This window comes from Phymastichus coffea, unplaced genomic scaffold, assembly GCF_024137745.1.
Source record: "Phymastichus coffea isolate CEN01 unplaced genomic scaffold, Cenicafe_Pcof_1.1 PCOF00015, whole genome shotgun sequence".
Classification (NCBI taxonomy): domain Eukaryota; kingdom Metazoa; phylum Arthropoda; class Insecta; order Hymenoptera; family Eulophidae; genus Phymastichus; species Phymastichus coffea.
The window spans coordinates 4,524,959-4,537,329 of NW_026706826.1; the positions used below are offsets into that span (position 1 = coordinate 4,524,959).

Consider the following 12,371-nt stretch of genomic DNA (forward strand, 5'->3'; position numbering starts at 1 on the left):
TTATGTAATGGAATAAGGTTAGAAATACTTGATTTTTCTTATAATTTATTAAATTGTAAAATATTAACAGGGGGTAAACGCAATAACATAATAATTTTTATTTAAATCGTTATATTGTGAATATCTATATCCATTCACATTTAAAAGAAAACAATTTCCAATTTAATTGGCTTTTGCTATAACTTTAATAAATCTCAAGCGTCAACGTTAAATTAAATTCTAATCGATCTTCAAAACGATGTGTTATACCATGATCAGCTCTATGTAGCTATGTCTAGATTGCGATCATAGGATGCATTAAAAATTTGTCTAAGTAATTAAAGACAGACTTCTGCCATTAAAAATTACATATACAGAGCATAGTATAAATAACAATATTTCTCTATTGCTATAGCAATAATTAATAATTAATATAGATAATACGAATAAAATACTGATTACATTAATTGCCATTTCCAAGCATTAATTATTTTACGATTGGGGCTGCGACGCGCGCCATGATGTTCTAGGATCATCTAAAAAGTATGAGATGATTATCTTTTATAATTCAAAAGGTAGTGGCTCCTATACAAGTAGTAACACATGAAATCCAAACGTCAATTATCGACTAAAAGCAAAAACGTCAACACGACATACTCCAGTTGTCAATCTTCATCAAAAATTAAAAACATTAACACATCAAAGCATGAAGTTCCTAAAGTTGCCTAAATAAAAAGTGTTAGGTTAAGATTAAGTAAAATACATTATTTTTTCAAATAAAACTATCACTCTTACCTTTGAAATGTATTTTTTAAGACTTGTATTTGAAAAAGCTTATTTTTCGTGGATATGTCGTCGATTTCAGTTGAATACTTTATTGATTTCATAACAGTAGTACCAAGTTAACAGGTTATTGTGTACTCAGGTTAACCTATCGTGGGATTAGCAGGTTGTAGTTTTCTTGGATTAACCTGTCAATTACGGCATAAAGAGTTTCATGCTACCAGTGCAGAAATTATTTCAAATACTATTCACTTTTTCATAAACGTTACATTACAGATACTGTTTAAAGTTTCATTCTTTATTATTTTTTTCAGAACTCATCACAAATGCCTATTGATGAAACAGAACATAATCAGTCTCCTTTACAAATTACATCTTCAGTCCACGTTTCGCACTCCTTCAATACGTGTAAAAATAAAAGCTTGTCTGCAGCACAATCGGAATATTTCTCTCAAATATCCGAAAATACTAACGATTGTCTCAATACATCTTCTGCTCAATCAACTTTTATTACTGCCATGACTAATCAGGTATGTATATTGTTTAAAATATGCAAGTATGTAAGTCTCAGCTTGAGTGACATCTATACGTATGGTATATATTTTGTTATTTCGGGACCGTAATGTTCATTGCTCGTATGTGGGAGATGTGTTACATTGGCTCTGTCAGATTTCTTCCATAATGTGTGAGCGCGCCCGCGCTCGCGTGTATATGGATATGTTGTAACGGAGATAAGCGATCTTTCCCGTCTGGGTAGCTCGCTGCCGTCCGCACAAATTATTTATTTGGGGGTTCGGAAAGCAAAAGACGTTCCCACGACTGAATAACGTGTCGAGAAAAACCACGTTAAACGCACAGATTCAAAGTCCGGATGAGGAGTGATACAGCGTCGAAGAAACACAATACCGGATTAACACACTAATCCTTTAATTGTCAACAATCGACTACAAGACTACAAGATAGTATATCTCACGCCGATATACTACGAGCGGCATGACAACAAAAAGGAGTGCGAAGATGAATCGGTGGCTGGTCAGCCTGCCGATTCCCTTTTTTAAACTAATTCTTACAATAAATGTCCGATAAACAATTTCCGCCGTTATATTGTCAACGGGATAGCCAGTAGATCTGCCGCACTACCTCCCATCAGCTGGCGCCCAAGAGAGAGAGACAAGAGAGAACAGGGTACCGTCCTCGAACTTTAGCGTCTCTGACGGCTAGAACGCTTCGCAATCTGACGTCAATGGTGCGCTCCTCCTCACTAACCGCCTCGCTGGTGTTATTGTCGTCGCTGTTTGCTCTCTCGCTCGTCCTCTCGTTTGCTTTACTATGTTGCTGCCTCAATCTATTGTTCCACTCGTTATTGTTGTTTCCGCTACGGTTGCCGTTGTTCCCGCTGCCCTTCGGTTGCTCGGTACTGCAGCAGGGACGAAGACCGTTCACGCGTGCACCTAAGCACCTCGCCGGTTACCCATACGCACCGGTGCCGGGTATCCTTTGGGACACGGCTGGGCGTGACCCAGCCACACACTCCAATACTCGACCGCGCACCGGGCGTGTCTCCGAAAAACGAAAAGCGTTGACGAGGTCGCAGGGCCAACTCCGGAAAACCGTTGACTCCGGCTTAATCCGCGCGCGCGACTTTCTCTGCCCAAAGTCTACCAGATACTCTTCAAATTTTCCGCGATGATCCGCAACTCGAGCGCTCTCTCCTTCTCTCTCTCACTCTATCCTTCTGCGCCATGTCGATCGCTCCAGCCGTCAGCTTAGCCCGTACACGCACCTCGAAAACAAAAATTCAAGCATGAATGTGCGTGCCACATGCACACACTGTTAGCTTGGCGCAGCACGTGGACATTGGCGAGAGCTAAATGGACGAAATCGGCCTAGCCGAGATTCTCAGTAACAGCCCCTCCGAAGCAACCGATCCTTTCCATAGGATCGGGGGCTGTCTCCCGCTCTTGCCGTCCAGTCGCCTCGCCATGGCTGGGCCTTTCCGTTGGCCACAAGTGGGCTTTCTGGTTGTGATCAAACAAAATAAATTAAACCCCAAAACCAAAAAGAAAACCCAGAACTATAACTAGAACCAAAACTAAACGAACTGATAAACACAAAATCAACGACCAAAAAGAGAAACGCCACTTCTTTAAACCGGCCTGGCGCCTCCCTCGATGGGGCAATCCGCTGCGAGAAACCGCTCGCGGGTACTGCCTCACACGGGTGGCGCCTATGGCACATCGAACCATCCCACGCGTTTCCTGCGCTCTCCTTTGCTTCTCCACATAATTGGCACTTATTATCAACACGTTGGTCACATTTCTTGATATCAAGCACCAGCTACTTATGATTCGCAGATTCATCTTCCGATTACGCCCAGCATATGGGCAAGCAGTCCACCAAGTATTCAAGTATCCGATCTACTCAGATTGGCGCACCGTATAAGTGGATCGACTCAACAACTGTTGATAACACTTGCCTCCGTAATGGCCAGGGTTTTCCTATGTTAGGCATGAGTCGCAGTACAGACGTGCCTACGATTGAAGCTTTGGTTGCTGCTACATTCACGTGTTACTCGAATAACCAACTCTTATATAGCGAGACTTCCAGGTACGTACTTAATTTCACTCTTCAAGGGGATTTTTTCTCCATTAATCATGAACTACAGTACGTCGTATTTCCTTCGGCAGATCATTATCACTGCTTCGAATTTGTGTACTATAAATTGTAACTATCTGCTCTTCAGTCAGCTGACAATCAAGTCTAAGGTCTCGTTGGCAATCAATTGAACTTGCAATGCTTGAACGACTACCGATAGGGCTACATCCTCTGTAAATCCGACCAGGTATGCTCCTTCTGGAAGCTGTAGCTTTAGTAGACCGTCGTATACGCAGATCCACAAAAATAGCCCTTTAATTGAACCTTGAGGTACTCCTGCCTATAAATTGTTTACGATTTCTCCTTTTTCAGTAATTATAACCAAGTTTCTCTTCTTCATATAACTGTTCAGTACCCTTTGTAGCGGTACTACGGTATCTTTTTCTCTTTGTTGAGGAATTGATAGATGCTTTCCCAGCTAGCCGAGTTGAACCTATTCTTGACGTCGAGCGCTATTATTGTACAAAAACTTTCTCGGTTTAATAGCTCGTGAAGCTATGATCGTGAAGCTTAATAGCGTGACGCTACAGAGCTTGTGAAACTCTTGAAAGCCTGGAATATCGAAAATCCTTTACAGAAAGCGTATTTGTTTGGAAAAATTCTTTCACTGGTTTGTCCTTCGATCGCTTTCTACATTGTCTTAATTGTCATAAAATCAAGCATGCCCAGAATATTCCTTGATCGAAGCATTTATTGAAGATGATCAACAGCATCTGAGGATTATTTCGGATTACTATTCATATAATCTCGTTCAGTATATCGTCCAGACCTGAACTTTTCTCAGGACATAGTCTTTTCGCTGCTGTTTCAAGCTCTTGCTGGCTGAACAGCTTTCTTTCTGGTTCATTAGCTTCACTGAGGAAACTGGTACGAGGCTCTCCTTTGGAAAATAAGACATCTACTTATGTAGAAATGTGTGAAACTTTTAATTGTTGATTTCACATGAATTTTAAATCTATTATAGTCGAGCAAATGTATGTCCGCGTTGAGAGTATCACTTTGATTTATTTTTTTTACTTATACCTGGTTTTGTCCTTTTGATTCCATATAATATTCCAATCCAATATTTTATCTAGATTATAATTTATATCTGCAGACTTGATTGCTTGAGAATTATTATTAATTTTTGACACATGTATGTCTAATTAATGCAGTACATCATTTCCATTTCAAAATACAGCAGCTGTCAGTGATAATGTTTTGAATATTACATCTAATAAAAGATACGTCATTTTACATAAAGTAACGCATTCATCTAGAACTTATAATTTATTAAAATTAGTATGAAAACTTATTCGACAGCAGTAAGTCTGCATTTGCAACACTTCATACTCTTGATGTAATTAATAAACAGTGTAGTAAATAGTCACAGTTTTGTGTTATATAATGAAAACTTTCACCAAGCTTATTTACTAATTTACTATTAGATAAAGAAAAGAACTTCACTCATTCAATACAAAGTATTAATGTTATGTTATTACTGTATTTAGCCATAAATTACTGAAATTATCTATACAAGTGATATATTAGTCATAGAGGTTAGAGATGTGAGTAGCTATGTCTTAGATATACTGTTGTCCTAAAGTGGGTCTAGGGAGAGAGTCTAGGGAGAATGTTTGTGTATATGTGTGCATCGCGCTGATTGGTTGGTTATTTTAGCTGTGTTTCGATAGGGATCAAACACTGACAGATTGGATTGAGAATTGGATGTATCAGACAATAAGATTGGACTAAACTAATATTGATTCAAATTTTACCCCGCCTTCAAATAACTCTGCTGTTCCTTACACGGGAGCTTACAGGAACAATGAGATTTTTAGTATTAATTTTGATGACACAGAAAATAAACTTGGTAATATCGTAAAGTCAGCACATAATGTTATAATCAAAACATATATGGTTTTATTTTTATTTATGTTTTATTTATTTCAAATTGGTCTAGCCAAATAAGATAGTCAAAATGCCCTTTAAGCCAACCGGAACAGTAAATAGGCCATTAAATGATAAATTTTGTAATGATGGAAAGAAGGGAAATAGTGATAGATGGAAAATCACTATTTCCCTTCTTTCGATCATTACAAAATTTATCATTTAAAAAATCATAAGGGAATCAAGACAGTATGTTACGTTTAAATAGGCCATTATGTTCAGTATGTTCAGAAATTTCTTTTTATTAAATTTTCATATCCCTGTATCAACCTGGAGTAGCATGAGCCCCCATTTTGTGTTTTAGAGTTTTTTTCAACGATATCTCAGTCAATTTTATAAAAAATTTTATTAAAAAATTGGTTTATTTATTTATTAGGGTTTTTTAAGCCCCACAAAACTGTCTAAACTAAACAAAGGTTGGTGACAAATTCAAATTTTTATAACGTTCTAAAACTTTCAAAAATTTGTTTTTCGAAAATGAAGACATATCATCGTGAAAAAAATTTATATTCTATAATTTTATGCTGGGAACATGCCTATATTTATTTTTTATTTTTCAACTTGGTAGAACACCTTTAAAAAAAATAAAAACCTTTAAAAACATAGTTATTTGCTTTTAGCGCCGTATATTCAAATTGTACGGTAAAATAAATAGCGCCTTTAGTTTTTCCGTCAAAAAATATATGGAAAACATGTACCACACATTTATTATCAGCACCATTACATTATGAGAAGTGCAATTACCTATATATTACACATATAAATCAAAGGTTAGGAATTGGATCATCGATTTATACTTGTATAATAGCACGGACGATGAAAGTATAATTTATCTTTTCAATGTATTTTTTCACGTAGAATACGATGCTGCTATCCATTTTGCCATATAATTTACTAAAAGCGAAAATTTGCTAAAAGCGAATAACCACTAAAAAATCAATTTTTTTTAATTCGAGCCCTTTGTTTACGTGGTCCCTACGCCTACAAATGGCGGATTCAACACGGCTTTCTCACTTGTGATATAATCAAATACGATGGTGGACACCTTGGAGACAACACTTGATTTCTGCCTTTAGTTTTCTTAAAATAATAAGTTATAAAACGGTAGATCGCATCTGTAAAATTGATTAAAACAAAAACACGATTTCATTGAATGCATAGTAACGTTGTAACGGTCCTATCTATGAGCTCTTAGACTATTCTCATATTTTACCTGTATTACTGCAATCCGCTAAGCTTATGAATCTAAACGATCAATTAGAATATTAAATGGTGCAACTTCACATATTATCTAATTGTATTAGAGCTAGAATCAAATTTCATGACCACATAAGGAGCGTGGCGTTATTCTACTTATAGATATAGATATGATAATTTTCATTGTTCAAATAAAATGCATTATTAGGAGTAATTTCAATGAAACAAAGTATTTTTTATGTAGATTTTAGGGCATACGTTAAGATTATCATATTTTCAAGTACTTTTAACTATTGAATAGTATTGAATTTTAATGTGCAAACTTAATTTTTTTTATAACTTTGTAAATGTTAATTATTGTAATAAAGCATAAAACGGATCTGAACTCAAAATGACTATCTTTTGTTAGAAAAATGAGTACGATTTCGTTTCATTGATAACAACTTTATTATTATTGTTATCAATAAATAAACGATTAATAATTTATTTCAACAAATAAGAGTATATACGTAAATCGAAAGCGTTAATTTTTTACATAATGACAAAATTGTCATAATTTATTAATTTCATTTAGCCGATTTTATATTTACATTATAAGATATTGCAAAAAATGAAAATTAATTATTACTCAGATATTATTATCCAATTTCAGTAGTTATTATTTGTAATTATATCTACAAGCGATAAATGGTTTTTATATGTAAAAAATTTTTATTATTTTATTGTAAATTTTACGCTATTGTATTATTTAACTTCATTAGTTAATAACTTTTAACTCCGATTTTTGCGATAAGTGTAAATTATGCTTGAATTATCTATATCACTTTTTGTATTTTTTACACTATTTAAATTTTCTTTAATGCGGTCTATTTTATTGTAAACAAGAGAAAATCATTTTGCATACTTGCGTAAATAACTTGAAGAGGGCTATCCTACGAAAATGGGCGGGAAAATTTGTATATAAATACGCTGAATTTTGCACAGGCTGAATTTCTCTCCTAGCCTTGCAAGGTGAGCGTTTGAGATTGAATAAACTTAGTTTATACTTGTTTCTCTCTAGTGATTAGCTAAACAATCCTTCCCTTTCCTATTGTGATTTACGCTTGACTCAAAGAACATTTCGCGTTATGAGAAACTTCGGCTGAATCATACCCCTTCAACGAAAAAACTTCAGCTCTACTTATGGAACACTTCACGCTAAAAGAAACTAGAGTAAAGTCCATCCTTGAATATATTTTAAATCGTCATATATATAGTTTATTTATTTACATCTTATATGTTACATTTGGTTTACATTTCTTATATTACTATTTATGTCTCGTATCCAGTTTGTGTAGTTGATTGTGTATGTGTTTTGTCTGTGTGTGTGTGTGAGTGCGCGCGTGCGTGTGTGTGTGTGTGTGTGTTGTGTAAATATGTGCCTTTGTAGTTGTGTCTGCAACTCTTGTGTCCCTGTCTTCTGCGCCTGCCTGTTCCTCTTTTCTTCTCATTTTTCTTCTGATTAATCTTCTCTTCCTCTTTCTCTCTCCAAGATCTGCCTTTTCCGCTCTGCTTCCTAAAAAGATAGCTTTTCCTTTATTACTTTCTTTTGCCTTTTCACCTTAGCCTTTCCTTTGCTTTTGCTCTCCTTCTTGCTAATCATTTCATCTATCTTTCTCCTTATTAAGGCTTTGACATCTTTTTCTTGTTTCCTATTGCTCACTCTGCCTTTCCTTTCCTCAACCTCATTTATTTTTCCTTAGCATCTTATGATTTGTCTTCTAGTTTACCTTTTTCTTTCTCTTCTTCGATTCTTCTTCTTTTCCATTTTGCTCCATCCTCCAATACCTGCTTCCTCTCGCTTGTATAGTTGCTGTTACTTGTGTCTTGTGTGTGTGTGTGTGTGCATGTGTATGTTTATGTTTGCGCGTATGTTTGTGTTTTGTGTGTATGTGTGTGTATGTGTGTGTGTGTGTAGATGTGTCTGCGAGTCTTGCTTCTCTGTCTTCTGTTTCCGTCTCTCCTTAGGGTCTTGCAGCTTCGTCTTCTTGCTTTTCTTTTTCTTTCTTCTCTTCGTTTCTTCTTCTTCTCCATTTTATCTCCATCATCCACGCTATCTTTTCTTTGCTTCCTATTATTATTTTTTCCCACACTTCCCCTTCCTTTCTGCTTTTTTCACATTTTTCTACCATGTGGTTCCAATTTTCTTCCTCTTTTATACACATTCTGCATCTCTTATTTTCTTCTTTTCCCCAATACCTGCTTCCTCTTGTTTCATTACCTAACCTAAACCTTTCCCTTATTTGCAGGCCTTTTATTCTTCCCTCTCCTTGAATTTCCTTTAACCTATACCTTTTCATTTCTTCTTTCAGCTCTTTCCACTCATTTAGTATGTATATATATTTATATTTTATATATATATTTATATTTATATTTATATAAATATATTTATATTTATATTTTATATTTTATATATTTTATATTTTATATTTTAAATATATTTATATTTTATATATATATTTATATATATATTTTAGTATGTATATTTAGTATGTATCTTGATTTTTCTAGTTTTTCTTCTAGTTCTTTTTCATCTTTTTTCTTTAGCTCATCTCTTATTTCTTCCCAAAACTCTTCACTCATTTCATCTCCCTCTTCCCTCTCTCTGTATATTTTACTTTTTCCCAGCCTTTCCTCTCTCTCCTCCTTCTTACCCTTTTTATCTTTTTTATTTCTTTCCCTTTTCTTTAATTCTCTCCATGCTGGTTTTTTTATTGAGCCATGTCTTTCTTCTCTTATTTTGTTTTCATACTTCATTGCTCTTTCTGATGCTGTTTCTTTCATTTCTTGTCTTCCTGTTTCCTATCGTATTAGGTAACTTGGCGTGTTTCTATCTAATCCTAATACCCACTTTATGTATTTTAGTTGTAGTCTCTCTATTTCCTCATATCTCTTCCATCCCCAGATTTCTGCTCCATACATAATCACGCTTTTCGCCAGAGCATCGAACAGGTTCATCCTTAGCTCCCAGTTTTCTCTAAATAGCTTTTCTCCTAGCCCCCATAGCTTTCCGAGTCCCATATTTATTTTTCCTTCTACCTTCTTTATCTGCTTTTCATTTCCGTTATTTCTGCTTATCACATATCCCAAGTAGTTGTACTCTTTCACCATCTCTATTTTCTCACCTTCCCATTCGAATTCTTCTTCTTTCCCCCTTCCTCCTCCTCTCCTGCATTTCATCATCTTTGCTTTTCCTACATTTAACTCTAATCCCCTTTCTTCCAGGTATCTTTTTAATTTTTTCAGCATTGCTTTTATTCCACTTTCACTCTTTGCCATCATCACTACATCATCTGCGTATCCTAATGTCCATATTTTCTTCCTTCCTATCACTACCCCTCCTTCCTGCTCCTGCTTGATCTTCACTTCCAGGTCGGCGAAGGCAAGATTAAATAGCGTGGTGCTCAAAGGGCACCCTTGCCTTACGCCTTTGTAAGTCTCAAACTCCCCAATTATTTCTCCTCCAACTTTTACCTTACTCCCTGTTTTCTTGTATATTTCTTCTATTCTTTTACTAATTTTTCTATTTATCCCTTTCTCTTTCATTGTTTCCCATATTTTCTTCCTCTTTATTTTATCAAAAGCGGCCTTCATGTCTGCAATGAATACGAACAGTTTTCCTCCTTTTTCCCTTATTTCCTTCCCTATTATTGTTTTTAATATATATATTGCGTCCATTGTTCCTCTTTTCTTCCTAAATCCCATCTGCGTATCACTTAGCGTTTCTTTAGCTTCTAATTCTCTTTCCAGCTTTTTTCTCAGTATTTCCGCATATATTTTATATCCCGTAGCCATCAGCGTTATTCCTCTATAGTTTCCTACTTCTTCTTTCCTCCCTGACTTATATATTGGTACTATTATTCCCTTCCTCCATTCTTCCGGATATCCTTCTCCGTTCCATATTCCGTTTAAGCATTTTGTCATATCTTTTAGCAAGCCTTTCGTGCCTTCTACCCACGCTTCATTTGCTATACCATCTTCTCCTGTCGCCTTTTTCTTTTTCATTTTTCTTATTACCTCTTTTACTTCTCTTTCTTTGATTTCTTCACCTTCCTCTCCTTCGCTGTCTTCGGTTTCTTCCCCTTTGTTTTCTTCCTTTTCTTTCTCTCCCAATTATTCCTTGAAGTGCTTTATCCATTCTTCTTTTCCTATATTTTCATCTAATCCAATTCTTTTCTTCCTATTGCCATTCACTTTATTCAAGAATTTTCTTCTCGTCTTATCTTTTCTTATTTCTTCTGCCACTCTTTTCCCTTCATCTTCTTTCGCTTTTCTTATTTCCTCTCTGTATTCTCTCTTTGCTTCTAAGTATTTGCCTCTGTCTCCTTCCCCTTTTCTTACCTTATTTAACTCTGCCATCACCCTATCCCTTTTTGCCTTACATTCTTTTCTCCACCAGCTTTTTTTTGATTTTTTTTTCCTTATCTTCTTTTTTACAACTGTGTTCTTCACTCTATTTTTTATACATTTCCATTTTTCTGTTCCCTCTATTACGTCTATCCATCTCTGATACTCCCTTATACCTTCTTCGCTCCAGTCGTCTATCATTCTTTCTTCCTCTTCTTTTTTTCTTCCGCTATTTTGTCTCCCAATTCCACCTCTATTGGTAAGTGGTCCGACTTTACCCTCTTCTTTATTTAAACCCTTTTTATCGCCTCATCACCTTCCTCGTTACCTACTACATTGTCTATCGTTGACATTCCTCCCGCTCCTATATATGTTATTTCTCCCTCTTCATCTCCTTCTTTTCTCCATTCGTTATCACTAAGCCCATTTCTCCTAGCCATTTTATCATTTCTTCTCCCTCTGCGTTTAACACTTTATCCTTAGCCTTTATTTCCTCTAGGTTTTCTTCTGTCTCCCATTCTCTTCCTTCGTTTCCTGTTCTTGCGTTGAAGTCTCCTCCTATAATTATTGTTTTTCGTCTGTTCTCCTCTATCTCTTCGCTTAGGTTTTCATAGTTTTCCTTCTTCTCATGTTGCATATACACCGATGCTATCATGTATTCCCTCTCTCCGATCTTTATTTCTCCTACTATTACCTCACTTGTCCTTTCTTTCTTCTATTTAACCTTACTCATCCCATTCCTCTCTCTTACCGCCATTACTCCTCCCCCTATTTCTCTCCCCCTTCTTCCTTCCCTTCTTGAGTCCCACCAATCTATGCTGTACCCTTTCAGTTGTTTCTCCACAGCAGTTCTTGCCCCTTGTCTCTTCACCCAGGTTTCCGTTAGCCCTATTATGTCGAATTCCCTAACATATTCCCAGTCGTCTTCCTCCATGCTCCTCACCCCCGCCACGTTCCAGAATAGTATTTTTACTGCCTTTCTCCCCTCTCTCTCCCTTCTCTCCTCTCTCTCTCTCTTTTATCTCTATTGTTTTCGAAACTCTTCCACCCCCTTTCCTACCATTTTTCCCTCTCTCTCGCTCCACCAGCATTCTTCTTCCTCTGACTTCACCCCGTTATGCCACATCTTTACCTCTTTACCTTTACTTTTTATTTCTTTCGCCTTCCTTCTTACTTCCTCTTTTATCCTTCTCTGCTTCCACATCCAGTCTTGATCTATGTATATCTTTTTCTGTGTCAGATTCTTTTTCTTCTTCATAATTCCTTCTTTTTGTTCCCATGAAGCGCATCTAATTTGCCACATGTTTTTCCTTATTTCTCTCCGATCTTCCCTCTCCGCTGTTCCTCCTATTCTTCTGAGATTCACTATCACTCCTTTCAGTTCTAGTACCTCCCTGAACCAGACCTCTTCCTCTCCCTTCTTTTCCCATCTTAACTCACCC

At 36.2% G+C, this 12,371-nt stretch overlaps 1 protein-coding gene across 6 annotated transcripts in view; it reads left to right on the forward strand.

The window, feature by feature from the left end:
• LOC131675031 (protein lingerer) overlaps positions 1-12,371 on the forward strand; it is a 796,131-nt gene that overhangs the window by 260,891 nt on the left and 522,869 nt on the right. For all 6 annotated transcript variants that reach the window (XM_058953839.1, XM_058953842.1, XM_058953845.1 and 3 more), the window contains one exon: positions 1,077-1,292. In XM_058953839.1, the coding sequence (XP_058809822.1) occupies positions 1,077-1,292 (216 nt within the window). The remainder of the gene's footprint in view (positions 1-1,076; positions 1,293-12,371) is intronic.